The following is a 16,162-nucleotide window of genomic DNA, read 5'->3' on the forward strand; positions in this document are numbered from 1 at the left end:
AATACCCTAAATACATCTACAGTTCCTCTTTTTGGGTCATTCATTTCAAATAAAGCACTGATCCTTGATAAGCAAACATGTAACAAAGCCCTCATTACTATCTCAAAAGAAAAGCAACACAATTCACTGACACGGTAACACTGTTTCTTTTTGTGCAGTGACAGTAGCATATACAGGGAAACAAAAATTTCAGATTCTTTTTATTAACATTTGTCATAACTGAAGTGGAGTTAACAGGCTTGGGGAAAAAGCAGAGTTGACCTTTCAAAGAAAAAGACAAAACAAACCCCATATCCTTTGCCTTTTGTCTATCACCTGATCATGAAAACTGAAAAACTTTACAAGCTCCAAATAGTTATAATTTGCATGCCAAGATAAAGTGAATTCAAACTTGGAAAAGAATTTAATTATTGGTCTGGGGTCTGCAATATTTAGAAACTATGTCATAGGAAATTTCACAGGGACACTCAGATTATTACTGCAATGGTAGTTAGATGGAAGGAAGCAGAACTCAACCTATCCCTGTAGGCTTTATTATAAAGTTAAAAATCAGAGATGTTTTTACTTGTGGATATAAGAACCATAGTGTAAGGTATTTCAAAGACATTTGGTGAATCTGTATCAAATATATAAAATATAAATATATAAATATAAATATAAAAATATAAATATATATAAATATAAATATAAATATAAATATAAATATAAAAAATATAATCTCATATATCTTAAATCCAACTCCCAAGTTGCAAATTTTTTTTTTTTTTGGGGGGTGTGTGTGTGTGTGTGTGTGTTTGGTTTAGTGTTATACGTATCAGATACTGGACCTGGACTGTGACCTCTCTGCACTGACTATTTCTTTCATGCATTTTATATGTCTGGATCATAAATTCTTCAGGGTAAAAATTGTCTCTTTGGACACATGCTGCATACAGTGGAGCTACTATCTCATATCAAGCCCCATCTGTTATTGTCATTTGTATTCCAAAACAGAGCTTGAAATGGTAATTACAAACAACATTGGTCAGCTTTCATATTTCTGCTAGAATCAGATACTAGGAAAGTAGAGCACGAAACTGCCCTCACACTTCTGCAGTATGTGCAGGAATCAATGACATTTTTGTATCAGGGAATCAGGATATGCTCTTCTTCAGGGATGTGTGTAGATGTGTGTGTGTGTGTCCAAAATCCATTTTATAACTGATTGCAGCAAATCAAATCCAATCACTATCCTCCCTTCTGTTCAACAAAAAACCAACTCTTCTCCTACCTCCTCTTTTTACTGGGAAAAGGGCCAGGCCTGCTGGATGCACAGAGGTCTGCAGGAACACACCATTTCGAATCACAGCTGAAAAGGGCATGGCCAGGTTGGCACATTAGTGAAAGGACGTGCAATGCTGGGGAATTGGGGACTAGAAGTGCAGAGGCAGAGTACGTGCACCAAGCAGTGAGTTTTGGCTTGACACTGCAACAGCAGACGAAGCTCTGTCTTGGACTAAATCTCCATTTCCATTTCCAAATATTTAAGGGTGAGCCAAATGCCTTCTGTCATGCATAATCATTCATTTACTCAGGCTTACCCACTCTCATGTATTTATGGGTTATGAAGCCATAAAAGGATTACAGAGGTCATCTAATGTGATCTCCTAGAAAACTTTTCATTGAAACTATCAAGAGAGATCAGAGGAGGGGGAAAAAACCCTTTATTTCAAATTCTTAATGAAAGAGGGACCACACGCTGTGTGGTAGGTTGTTCCAAAGGCTAACTGATAAAAGGAGCGAGGAAAAGGCTGCTTTGCTTCTGGTTTGAACTCACGTGGCTTCAACTTTCAAATACACACTTCTGATGTATTGAAAATCCTTTATCAGAGCTATATTTTCCTAAGAGCTAATTGTGGGCTTATTACTCATTAACATTATCCTCCTTAAGCCTAGTAGGGTTATTTCTTTGATCTATGACTTTGGAGCATATTTTCTATTCTTTTGCACATAATCATTTCAAAACTCAGAAAAGCCTATGTCCTGGTTAAAAGATCTATCTATGTATGTATCATTTCAGAGAAATCATTTTGAATCCATTGAGGCTAAGAATGATCTCACATTCAGCCTTCTTCCTTATCCATACAAGGTATGCTTGCATTTTATCAAAACAAGAATAACATGGATTGAGGAGCTGCATACTAGAAGTAAGAAAAGTATAGTTAAAAAATAACAACACTTCCTGTGTTTTTTAATCAGCACCATGCTAGTATTACAGTTAGAGCAGTTCTTCCATCTTCTATGGAAAAAATTAATCCCCTAAAGATATTCTTAATTAACCAAAATGTTGGATAAAGTGCAGCCTATACCAAAAAAAATGTTTTAAAGGTGGTAAAAAATTCAGTAGATGAGTTCTCTGAATGTAGATGATAATTTTTGTATTTATGCAAATATGTCTGGTGATTGAAAATTACTTCAAAAGTTATCACATATAAGTAATAATTTCAGTTTAAGGCTATGTTACAACACCCACCCTCCCCCCCCCCATTTTCTTCAATTCACCTTTACTTTCTGTGTGTAAAACATCGCTGTATTATTCAACAATAATTCAATAATTTAACCACTGCCAGTTTTGTTCCCTATTCGCCTAATTTGGTAGGAAAGCACAAGCCAAGGCTTTGGCACCCTAGAGCCGGAGGACCGCAGAGCAAACACAGCAGCATATTTTTGAGCTCAAGAACATATACAGTATTACAGAACATTTATTCAACATTCAGCAAAAACTCTCCCATGAGCACTACACATAGAATTCTCGCATTGGCAAGAACAAAAGGAAACCATAGAACTGCATTTACTCTCATTCTTTTTATCTTCCACACATAGTAGGTCAGCACACTAGTAGAAACTGAATATAGGTTTTAGTTTAGCTGTCAGTATTATTCAGTTGAACCACAGTTCAAAAAATGCTACAGTAACGCATCTAGATAACTTAACCATCTGCAGTTTGAATTAAGAATGTAATACTGACCTATATAAGCACTGGATAAATTTCAGGTTTCAGTTGCATCGATATTTTTTAGCTTGTTTCTGCGATTTGCTTTCATTTTCAATTTCTGATACAACAAATTTATTTTAGGAACATTCCAAACATCAGTGAAAGGCTGCATTTGTAACCTTTGAAGCAAGTGTACTCTTTTTGTGGGTCAGAAAGATGACCTTTGACTTGAAATATTTGAGGAGACAAACGGTTTTATTTTAATGCAAAACTATTAGAAAAAAATGATATAAATACTGTTATGTTGCCCCAAAATGGAAATCACAGAGCAGGAAAATGGTAGACAGAGCCTCACATAAACCACCTGCATTACAGGAAAGGTCAAGTCAGAGACTAGACCAGACATTCTCCTTCAGAACACAAATAATGGAAATACATAATTCCTTAATATATGGCAATTCCCTATGAACTGAGTGACACTGTGTATCTAATTCCCTTATTGGCATGATTGCTGTATAGGTTTGTGAATTGTTTTTTTAAGCAAGAGCTATGAATGCGCAAACATCTGCAAGAGGACCAGATTGATAATCTGGTGTAAAAATCTGAATTAGCCAGCCAGAAAGATGGTATCTCGTACTTTAACCAGTGCAGAGAAATTCTGTAGTTTATGTAAGGAAATTAAGAAGAAAATTCTTTTTTAAAAACTAAAAGAAAATTATTCAAAAAAAAGGAAAAAGAGCTCTGTAGAAACAGCTTGTTATCTACATGGTTAGGAATAACATTGCACCATTCACTTTTGCCTTCACCGTTCCATCTAATTACCGCTCTTGTTCCCACAGTAAGTGACTTGCTTCATTGTCATACTGTAATCTTTCTCTACTCAACTTACTTTTGTAATAAAACATGAAAACGGGAAAACAAAATGGGAAAATGGGCTCAATTTGTAGTTATACTGTACTTGCTCTTTGTGAGGAAAAATGTAAGAGAAAAATAGGGAAAAAAAAAACCCATCAGAAGTGGGAAATAAAGAACTCTAAAGTATACAGAATTTTTTTTCAGATTTCTATAAGCGCTACCGCATTTTGAGAAATACTGGACACAGTCCAAATATAGTCAAGAAGGGCTATGGGAAGCCATTATGACCAAGATGAAATTGAAAACCCTAGTAGGGGTTATGCATGAAAATATAGACCTGATAACGTGAATTACATTTCAGCACTTTAATGGCTTTTTTCTTTGTTTTTTCTTTCAATTTAAAATTTAGAATCTCCACGTCTCTCTTACTACCTCGGAAAGTAGCAATTCACTCCAACTCCAGAGAAATCTAGACTTAATCTATCTCTACATTAATCTTCTGCTTACAAAAAGATTAGCCAGACAATACATATTTAGATATTTTAGACATTAAAGGCTGATTTACCTTGTCACCTTCAGAGAAAGTTATTCCATCAATAGCTCTTTTCCAAGTAATCTCTGGGATAGGTTCTCCTTCTGCTTCGCAGATGAGGGTGGCTTTCCCATTCTCAAATGTAGTTTCATTTTTAAGTTGTATTATTTGAGGCTGTACTGTTAAAAATACAAATTATATTACTCATCCTGCAGAAAGAATATCATGACAAAATCTATCTTGTAAACCTTCCTTTTTTTTTTAAAGCACATTCATGTTTGTTTACTTAGGATTAACTAAAGGTTTAACATTACCATCTATAAAAGCAATCAACTTTTCTGACTTCATGTTGCACACAACCATTTCTGTATGTCTGATAACCTGGACTCCTGGCTCAGCATGGCTGATACCCCCCCAGGGCTGCCTGCTCCGTCACTGGGGTAGTGTTGGATGGGTCCTGACTGATGAGGCCCCTGTCCTGGTGGCTATGTTCATGCGTTTTGCTCCTGGCTCACTGTCCCTTAGGAAGCAGCTAGTCCTCACTGATCTCTGGCACTTCAGGAATGAAGCAAAGATTTAACATTTCCACGATCCTCCTCCACCCGGGCAGGAATAACTCCATGCACCAGTGTAGGCTGAGAACCAACTGTCTGGAAAGTAGCTCTGCAGAGAAAACCCAGGGGGTCCTGGTGAATAAGAAGCTGGCCATGAGCCAGCAATGTGCCCTTAAGTAGAGAAGGCTCTGGAAGATCTTAGCCATGTGCATAATACCTTATAGAGGTGAGTGCAGACAGAGCAGCCAGAATCTTAGTGGTGCCCAGTGACAGGACAAGAGGCAATGGACACAAACTGAAACACAGAAAATTCCATTAAGAAGAGGAGAACCCTTTTTTACTGAGGGGGTGACTAAACAAGCTACTCAGGAGACTGTGGAGTATCCATCTTTGAAGATATTCAAAACCTGACTAGAAATGCTTCCGAGACACCTGCTCAGAGGTGCATTCCTGCCTCAGGCATCCTTTGATTGTATAATCTGTGTTTGTCTTCAAACACAAATTATTTGGAAAAAATACAGACGCATTAATATTCTTGGACTTTGATCTTTAGAAGTATTTGGCTTACGTAAATTACTGTATTTAACAAAATCTCCTCACAACAAACATATTGCACTGGTATTAACACTATTAAGAACTGAAGAGTCCTTTGATACAAAGCTATTAATCCTTACTTACTGAGCAAATAGGTGGTAAAACACAATTTAAATATTCTAGATATTGTTTGCATTCTTCAAATCATTCCACTTTATAGCTACAAGTACACAGCAACTACAGGTCTCAATCTATACTGTTCCCTGTCAGGTTATTTACATATGCAATATAATTTCTGGTTACACATGAACACTTCTGTTTAGAGGACTTATCTGTACAATATCATACAAGAACTCTATCGTAGATCTATGCATTCTTACTCTCTTCCACGGCATGCTAGTATCGTCATAAAAGAGGTTTTGGCCCTATATACTCACTCACATATGTTTCTCTGAACCTATCCACTTTACACATTGAATGACACACATCCCACTGGAAAACCTAGCATATAATCATGTAATAAGAATATGATTCAGTATGTTTACACCCAAAACCAGTGAATTAAGTTTACATGAGTAAACTTAATTTTGGCAGCTCTTAACGTTGACTCTGTACATATCAAGGACATTTGTTGAAAATAATGTATTTTCTGTGTAATTTTCCTCAGTTTTGCTTTTGAGGAAGCACTGCTATAGTATATTTTATGAAGCAGAAAATAAACAGAAAGGTAACCTATTTTCTAATGGGTTTACACAAGTATATGCTACTTAGAAAAATCATATTGGCTTATGTTAGTGGATCAAAAGGGAAAAAGAATCATTCAGGTTGGAAGAGACTCCAGGAGGTCATCTTGACCAACCTCCTCATCAACACAGGGTCAAAGACCCTGTTCAGACCAGATTGCTCAAGGATGTGTTGAGCACTAGCTTGAAAAATGCCAAGAACAGAGACTGCACAGCCTTTCTCACCAGCCTGTTGCAGTGCTTGACTGCTTCATGGTGAGGAATGTTTTCCTTATGTCTAGTCTCCTTTTTCGTGTTATGACCACTATGTCATTTATGTCCATTTTCTCACAGATGCTGCATTCAGCTGTACCAAGAAAAATATTAAAACCGGGTTCAAACTTGCTATATCCAGATGCAACACCTACCTCTCTTTTACCCATTTCCACCACACCATTCTTGGTCTCATTTTTCATTCCTTATCTCCATACTCCTTCTGCTGCTCGTCTGCTGTCTCTTTGCCCTTGACTATTACAAATAACTTATTGTGTGTTTACTGCATAGAGATGAAAAACAGGCTGTATTTTACCTAACAAAGCACTGCACTAATATCCTGCTTCATTAAGATATAATCTATGGTGAGTGACATTGTGTGCAGAAAGAAAATACCCTGGGTGATCGGTGGCTCTTGAACTGTCAACTGGATCCAGCTTTACTGGATGCAGTAGAAGGTAGTAAGCAAAAGCATTAGTGCAGGACATCGATTTGGCTAAGAAAAGCTGAAACTCTCCTCAATAGTGTAAGAAGGGATGTCATTTGAAAAAACTACAAAAAATAATTTGAGATATAAGATACCCATGTTAAACTTACTTTCAGGATCATCCAAATGCCTATGAAATATTCTACCTTGGGTAATTCAGGTAATCTATTTCTATAGCCATGTCTCCTGGCTACAACGTAATCTGTTCTTTCCTTTCTTACCTTTGATATAATATCACCCCAGAAACAAGGAAAGAGGTATGGCAGATATAACAGTCATTAAAAAAAAAAAGGTATTGTACACATTATTTTATATCAGAAATTTCCAAAATTTGGATTGACATTATTTCCATCAGAACAAGAGGATTTCCCTATCTGGACATGACAGACGATATGACCTTCTCAAGATGATGCATGTTCTAGTACATATAACTAATACTTTTTAATTTTTAATCATAGACTTACATACTAATTTTTTTTAAGGCTTTCTTACAATTGGATCACAAGACAAAAAGTTTTAGTCTGACATTTTAGACATAAGCAGCTGACATTTAAAGGAATAAACACTGTTTAATCATCAAATATATCTAGCTGACAGTTATTACTAGGAAGAAGAAGAGACTTCAAATGGGGGGTATTTTTTAATTGTTTCATTTTTGCAGGTCACGAGTTATAACTTGCTATTGACTAGAAGTTTTTATACTGTTTGACTACTCTTTATGATATTTTGGACACTGGAAAATATTAACATTCTTTTGTATACGTGTAAATAACAATACTTACTTGAGAATGCCAAGACTAGTATTTACAGAAACACTGAAGCAGGTTCCCCCTGCCAATTCTTTAACTGTTCTTTCTAAACTGACAAGGTCATTCTTGAACTGAATTGGTATTTGCTTGCTGTACTCTAGCAAATATGAAACAAATGAAAATGCAGGGTCTTGGAACATCAATCCAAGAAGCCTCCAGGTCTTTGCTGGTTTCTTCAGTCAAAAATATTGAAATATTTGTATTCTAATGTACTTAATTGTAAACTGAATGACCTGACTGAAATGAAAGGAGTTATGCTTAAGCTTGATTAACATTTTTGTATTTGTAAGGAAAAGGAACTGCTCATTACTAGACATGCATTTTTAAACTATTAACAGAGTGATGCTGCCAAATAGAGAAATAACATTTACTGGTTGGAAAGTTTGCTCTCTGAGGAGAGAAGGCTGGTATTAAATTCTTCAACACTTCCTCAATAAATTTCAGATTTCTTCCATGGCCTCTTCTGGATTTGTCTCAGACAAGGGCAATACCTTTTTATCAGAAAATTTAAGCTCATTGCTGTGCATCTTACAGCCTCCCCAAAAAGCTTAAGAAGAATTTGTATAGCAATCTGAGGTTCTAGTTTTGTTGTTGGTTGCTTACAAATGGTTTCTTGAAAAAGGTACACAATATATTGAATTCACAGAGTTCTACCCATATCTTTGACAAAAGAGGTTCATCAGACTTTGGAAACAGCTCATATATAAAGCTTGAGATAGTCCTGATTGTATCTCTTGAAAAGAACTGCTTTAAACAGCTTGTTATTAATACAAACATGGATTTACTGGCGAGAGACTTAGTATATGTCTGTATCACTGCCTGATAGCATCTCTTGATTAACGTGACACGAGGAATCATATTCTTATGCTATCTTCCTGCACAGCCACACTTGTATCAGGTAGAAAAACTGCAACCCCATCCTTCTGCAAACTGCTGGTACAATTTGAATTTAGTAAAAAAGCTAGAGTCCAACAAGGAAATATCTAAGAAACAGATTCCTGAAACTTGATGTCTGTCATAATAAGTATTCGCGTACACATCAGCATGAAGTGTTGGCTTGATTTAGGGCATGATAAACCTGAGTCTTTGTACATGTTAAAATTATATTACTGCTTCATGCTCAAATGGATTTAAGACCTGTTTTCTGAGAGAGCTGGCACGGCTGCCTTTATAGATTGCATCATTTTTATATTAAAAATTAGAGGTGCTCCAAACAAGTAAGGAGGTAAGAAGAAGGAACACAGAAAACGTATGAACTTTTGACACTACATCTTGAACTGATGAATTGCACTTTGTGAAGCTGCAATTGGTACACTTCATAATATCTGGGCTGAGCAGGCACAGACAGTTCCATACACGGTTCCATGGGATTCCCTTTCTAGGGAATTTAAATAAAAGAGCTTTTAGGTGTGTATTCAATAGTATCTTGGGGGGGGGGGGGGGAAACACCAAAAAAACCCCAACCTAAACTAAAACAAGTATTACTTTACTTATTAGGCTCAAAGGAAAATTAACTAGGTGTGTTCCAGGCACTATAAGTATAAAAGGAATGCAGTCATTAAGCCTGAAAATAATGGAAAAAATTTAGGCAACTTCTTACTCCAATCTTATTACAGACTTACTGCAGTCTCTTTGGTTCAAAGATGCATGGCTTTTGAGGGCCTAGATTAACCTAAATATTTTTAATTTTAACATTTGGAACACATCTAAGAGCAATAAGACAGGAGAGGTCCATTACATTTCCTCTCATCTGCCTGATGACAGATAAAGACATCTAGAAACTAAAAAATGCTATCTGCTCAAACTATACAATAACTATAAAGAGTCTTTTGTAGTGCTTCTTGAGGTATTTTTTCCTCATTTGAGTTTCATGAAATCAATTGTCAGAAACTACTGAAATGCCAACGAAATATTTTTGATAAGCTCAGACTACCCTCTTATTGATTATGTAGGTAAAACACCTATACCCTGGAGAACTTCAGATGAACATATTCTAGAATTCCTTCCCATTTACTTTTTTACTAATTTTGATTAAAGAAAAAATATTTTTTCCCTTTCTAGAGATAGAAATTTCTAGACATAGAAATGTCTCTTTCTATGGCATATGTACAGAAGAGGGAAAACCTGCTGAGAACATTAATTGTTTATGCCTCATGGAATAGCAGAACCCAGCATTTGAGTGATTAGGGAGTGGAAATGGGCAACTGAAGAACCAGCAAAACGAAGACATAAATACTGTCCTCAGAGCATAAGCACTGTTCTTATAAAGCATAACTAGGTCTTTAATTAAAGCTAATTTTGTTTCATTTAGCCTTAGATTTTTTTATTTTAAGGTAATGTACTCTACTGCCATCACTGTGGATGATGAAGAAATACATGTTTAGGTCTTAGAAAGTAAGATGATGTAGGAAGGTTTTAAGGGACCGAATTTTCTTGACTGCTTTTAAAGCAGTTGCTTATTATTATGTTATTTAGGAAATTTTTCTTCAGGTGCCCACACGCTGTAAAAATGTGTTATTTCATAATTCAAAATGTGTATTCACATGTATCTAAACACACATACACACATATGTATATGACTGATTTGATCTGAGTTGTTTTGTGATGTAAATAATGAAACTGAATAATATGAGTGAAAGATCTAAAAAGTTAGATATCAAGCAGAGCAAAATACTAAAAAAAAATTTAAGAATTCAAGGAGGAACACCTATGGCTTCAAGCTGTTCAGAAGAACTAAACATAAATGAATTTGTATCAAAAATCTTAGCACAAGTCCTAAGCATTAATATGGATGAGATCTTTTAGGTAGTAACAGATACTGATACAGAGAGAACTATAGTAGATAACAGGATGACAGACAGAGATTACCAAATCGTGATCAGTAAGAAACCCGCTGAGGGAAACAGGCCTTTCTTTACTCTTCTAAGTCTTATTCAGTAGAACAGATAAAAAGAACTAATAAAGATGAAGAACTGGGGAGAGAAGTGCGTGTGCATATAGGTTTCTATACACATGTTAGTGTTCCAGAAAAACTGTCAGAGTAGGAATTTGATATGAGGACAAAATAGCTTTTTTAACACTGATACTGGAACCAAAGAAGATGTTGAACAAACAAATCTAGGTCATGCATGGAAACTAAACACATGCAGGTGTTAGATGGCACTAAGATGGGTATGTCCATTCAAAAGTGTGGAGCAGAAATTTTAAATGCTGAATGCTATAATGTTATTGTTATTTTTATTGCATTATGGTTACATTACTGTTACTACAAGTTTCAACCCTGCCACAGCCCTGTTGCAGTAGAAACAATAGTCATTGCCCCAAGGAGTTTGCACTGTAAATTAAAATTAGAGATAGCAGGTAGGCGAGACAAGCAAGCTAATGGAGTGGGAATGAATGACGTAATTTAATAGGTCATTTTAACACAAACTGGCTGTTTGTGTACTATTTAGTTATAATAATCAGCCATCTGCCTTGCGATTTTCAGACTGCAGTTTTTTGAATACATTTATGGGGAAGAAAAGTATAATAAGTTGTTGGCTGTATATGTGACTAGGAGTTTAACTTGTGTGAAAGAGACAAATGAAAAAGTAAAGTTCATTGTAGGAGAAAATACAACAACCCTGCTCCGCAGTTTCAGATTGAAAGTAGACGTGAAATTTGTAAAGGCAATATTAGACTAAAATCACACTAGCTCTGGAGATTACAAATAAGGTAGGAGGTTTACTTTATGATACTATTCCCTAAGGTCACACTAACAGTACATGGATTATTATAGTTTAATTTAAATATATCCAATATTAAAGCACACAGGAAAAATAACTCTAAATATACACACTCAGTGATGTGTCTAATTAGCTATAAACGCTCAGGAAAGAGATCTGGGAGGCACTGCAGACAGTTCTGTGGAAACACCAGTTCAGTACTCTGGGAGAGCCAGAGAGGCAAACAGAATGTGAGAGAAGGCACTGAGATCAAAGCAGAAGCAGCACTGCGCTGCTGAACGGCCAGGTCTGCCCCACGACATGAATCCTGCGTGACATTCTCGCCTTGCCGTTTCACAAACAGGGAATTATAACTGGAAAGGTACAGGAACGTGTGGTTCGGAGATTCATAATGGTTTCCCCAGTAGAGAAAACTAAACAGACTGGAAACTTGCAGCCTAGAAACATGGGCTAGACATCATATCTTCAGCCTCAGGCTCCCAGATCCCAAATGACAGCATCATTCAACCTAATAGTTTAGCTCTTCCAGTGCAAATTACCAGATTAGCCTCCCCTGTTAGAACTGTTTCACTTTGTAACATTACTACTAGTTTTACCTGGGCCTTTAAATTTCATTTTCTGTGGTCCTACGTATATGCTTTAGCTCTTCAAATATAAATACTCTTTCTCTCTACTACAACTTCTAGTTAATGTAAATAAACCCATCATATTACTTTTTTGTAGGTTTTTCGTAAGTAAGCTACAGCCTTGATCCTGCACAATGATTCTGAGGGAGGTTTTCTACATTCTCACAGATGCCTACTCTCACTAGGTTATAGCTATAGAAAAACCTCAAAGGAATTATCAGCTCTATGTAAAGGAGAGAATCATGAACACAGATAGGGTGGTAGAGCATAGAAAAAGAAATAAGTTTTCATGTTATTACTTTTGTCCTTTGAAACTCAGACCAGACAATATTTTTGTAACTACATCTGCAATCCTGCACTTAAAAAATAAAACCCAAGAAAGGAAAACAAATAAAAATATCAGGAACACCTCTACCTGTTGTCTTCTTATTAAAAAACACTGTTTACAAGTCCAAACAACCTGTTTTTTCCCTTTTTAGATTTTCCCCCCTTTCTCCTCTTGGTTTTCTTGGCAAGCAGATAACTTTTAAAGGAAAACCAGAGTGAATTTACAATTTAACACTCCACTGTACTGTATCTGAATAGTAGAAAAGCGAACGCTGAAGATAGCCTTTTCAAAATTAAAGTCAGGCGTAAAGGTTGAAGTAGCCAACGGGGAGGAAAAAGCTATAATATTATACAGCAACTGGTTTGCTGCATCAGTAGACACTTTGCAGGAATACTGTTCCACTGAAAATTGTGAATTATAACCTCAGTCCCTACTGTTTACATTTAAAAAGGAAGGATGGAACATACTATGCAGTACTTACCAAAAACTTGAAGGAATGTCTGTTTTTTATCATTTCCTGCTTTGTTTTTAGCATTACAGATATAAGGACCCGCATCAATATTTTTTATATCTCTTATCGTTAGTTCTGTATTCCTTCCTCTCAGCATATATTTTTCATTGTCCTCAATAAGTTTACCATTCCTAAAAAAAACCCAACAAAAGATGTATAAATCAACCAGCAGGTTCCAAAGTCTGAAACAATGTGCTATGGAAGCATCAGTATGTCGAAAACAACCTTTGAGGGAAGAGACTTCTATTATTCTAGCCTCAAAAATGCATTAACTCACGCGGCATAAATTGACAGTATGTACAGAGTGGAGTTGATTTTAGCATTACAAAAACTGTTCTGCGGGATCACAGTGATTTTTCATAAGAATGTGCACATTCTAGACAAAAGCAAAACATTCTGAACTGCATTTTGATATTCAAGACCCCAGCCCCTCAATTTTATTGTCAAGGTTCTAAAATATATACATATTAAAAATACTATAGTATCATTATTCTTAAATGTTCAATATTGACTTAATGTTAGAAAAATGCTTGTGAATAGAACTGTAACATATGGCTTATAGTCAAGGAAGGATAGAAGGTAATCAGTTATAGAAATACTTGTACATGAGAAACTTTTAAAAGGGTATTTTCAAAGGGTAACTGCTGCAGTTCACATTAGTAACAATGTACCAAATGATAAAAATATTTTAAACTACTTTAGAGCCTATTGGCACATGAAGAACCCTTCAAATTATTTCCTCTCAGTTGTTGCTGGCTAGCCACAACTTCGTAAGCAGGCATGTCTCCAGATGTTAGAATGTGTTCTGACCAGATGGTGCAGAAATAATAAAACCTGTGAACAATTCTGAGGGCTGATCGGGGTTTGACCGGTCCATTTGAGCACCTTGGCTTACACACAGCTATCAAGACAGCTTCTTTTTCAAGAGTGCAGTTCTAACTTTTTAAATTTCCTCCCATTCTGCCTGTTTGCTGTAGGTTTCTTTTGATCATATTTTTGTTGAATCATCAACAGTCCACTCTCAGAATCACCTACATAAAATATGCCTTATTTTCATAAGCGCTGAAAACGCTGCTGACAATACCCACCTCTTGAGAACAAACTGTTTGTAAAATGAAACGAGTATGCATAATGGAAATATTCTATTCAATATGCCCAGTTTAGGACATCTAGTTTTATTTCAAGATTTGAGCAACAATGATTTTCACTTTCTTTCTACTCACATAAGACTGATAACTACATATATTTCATATTTTCTAAAATAATATTTTCTCTAAAAATGAGAATACTGCTTCTTTCTTGGGATTATTAACATCTACTAATAGGATTCTCCTGACATCTATATAGCTTGCATTTTAGTAACATTGTTATAATTACTCTAGTCTGCTTAGTTGTCCACTTCAAGATGGTATTGTGATACTCATTCATCTCCTTTCCAAAGCAAGTAACAGAAATTGTTTTGCACAACAGAAAAGATCTAATTTTCCACAAAGGTGGTTTCACAAAAAATTTTAGTGATTTCTGCTAGGAGACAAAAGTCTATTTTCAAGGTCAGAAGTAATTTCCAAATGCCTGTTATTACAAACATCGCCTGTATTTATGACAATTCCTAAGCAGAAACAATATTATGATCATTTCCCTGGACCCCCTAGTGAACAGGAGAGATTCAGATTGATGCCGATATTGGAGAACAGAAAAACATAACACATTAAAAGTGGATTATTTCTTCTGTCAGATAATTCTAAGTCCTGTCAGTAAAGATAAGGGGATTGATCCAGCTAAACTTTACTAGCGTAAATTATCTCCACAGATGTAAACAATCATCGAGCTTTCAGTAGGACTATTCACAGGAGTGAAGATTTCCAGTTCATGACCTGTACATTGGGATCTTTATCATTCAATCCCAGCTAATTTAATTCTATTAGTGTGTCGCTTCTCTGAAGGTTATACTTCACACTAATGTAATATCAGCTTCAATAGAGATATCAGTTATGTGGTGAAAGAATTAGATTCTCTCAGTCCATGAAATACCAACAAAGTATATATGCGTATTAAACAGAGCAGCAACTAAACCTTGCTGACCTTCCTTTTTGAATAGGTGTTTCAAACTGACAAATTTGTAAATGAGTGTGTAATCTCTCTTCTGAGACAGATTGACACATTAGTTCAGATGCCCCCGTTTTAAACTGACAAAATCGTAAACATTGTCAGCACCTGGAAATGAAAAGGGTCAACATAAATAGCGGAAGCTTTACCACATTACATACTGTCTTAAAAAGAGTTTAAAGCTTGAAACTACTCTTGTGTCCAGCATCTCGCTTACAGTCAATGCAGAGAGATATATAAGCCACCTCAACAGTACTGTCATTTGATTTTAAAAATATAGCCATTTTTCATGGCCTAGCTGAAGTTGACCTGTTCAGTTCATTGCAAACCAAAAGGGAAACAACAGAAAAGAGAATCAAGAGAATTTCTTTTTTTATTGACTAAAATATCAGTGGATTGTACGGAAGGTAAGACTACACAATGATAGAACCAAATCACGCAGGCCTTGCTAAAGAAACTTCAATAGAGCAAATGAGACAATAGCTGGTGTCAGAGCACATTTTAAAAGGCAACAGAGACATGAGGACACCGAACTGTGTATAAAACAGGTCCTTAATCTTGATGAACTATGTCAACAGGTACTGATGTACTTTCTATACAATATAACAAAAATCCTCCAGCAGAATGGAGTAGAAATCATTCCCACCCTTCTTATCAGAGCTTTTCCTCAGCTCTCCAGAATGCTCAGTATAGTTTTGAATGTTTTACCAGGAAACATTATTCTCTGTTATAATAGTTTGCACCTCTCTGGACTTTTTTCCTTAGCATAGTTATGTATTCAGAAAACAGACTTCCATTAAATTACTTTATTTCACATGCCCATTTTACAAATGGTTAACCTGAGACAAATTAAATAAAATGACTGAACTCACATAGATAAATGGTACGGGTGGGAATAAAACTGAACACAATTCCTACAACTTGCCATAACCAGAGGTTAGAATCCTTCCAAAATCAGCATTAACTCTTAATCAAATTCAAGATGTAATTCCACTTGTTTACTAAAAAAGAAACACTTAAATAAAACTGAGGTTAATATCAACTTAGATTCAGCATCAAAAAATACACTAAACAGGGTAAAAGTGGGTATATGACAACTTGGCCATTAATTCTGATAAATGGATTC

General features: G+C 35.7%; 1 protein-coding gene across 2 annotated transcripts in view; it reads right to left on the reverse strand.

Moving 5' to 3' along the window:
* The window catches only part of NCAM2 (neural cell adhesion molecule 2), a 307,619-nt gene that overhangs the window by 107,636 nt on the left and 183,821 nt on the right, over positions 1 to 16,162 (reverse strand). For both annotated transcript variants that reach the window (XM_075101628.1, XM_075101635.1), the window contains 2 exons: positions 12,901 to 13,061; positions 4,395 to 4,540 (listed from right to left, as the gene is read on the reverse strand). In XM_075101628.1, the coding sequence (XP_074957729.1) occupies positions 4,395 to 4,540; positions 12,901 to 13,061 (307 nt within the window). The remainder of the gene's footprint in view (positions 1 to 4,394; positions 4,541 to 12,900; positions 13,062 to 16,162) is intronic.

The sequence above is a fragment of the Phalacrocorax aristotelis genome, chromosome 1 (genome assembly GCF_949628215.1).
Source record: "Phalacrocorax aristotelis chromosome 1, bGulAri2.1, whole genome shotgun sequence".
NCBI classification, from domain to species: domain Eukaryota; kingdom Metazoa; phylum Chordata; class Aves; order Suliformes; family Phalacrocoracidae; genus Phalacrocorax; species Phalacrocorax aristotelis.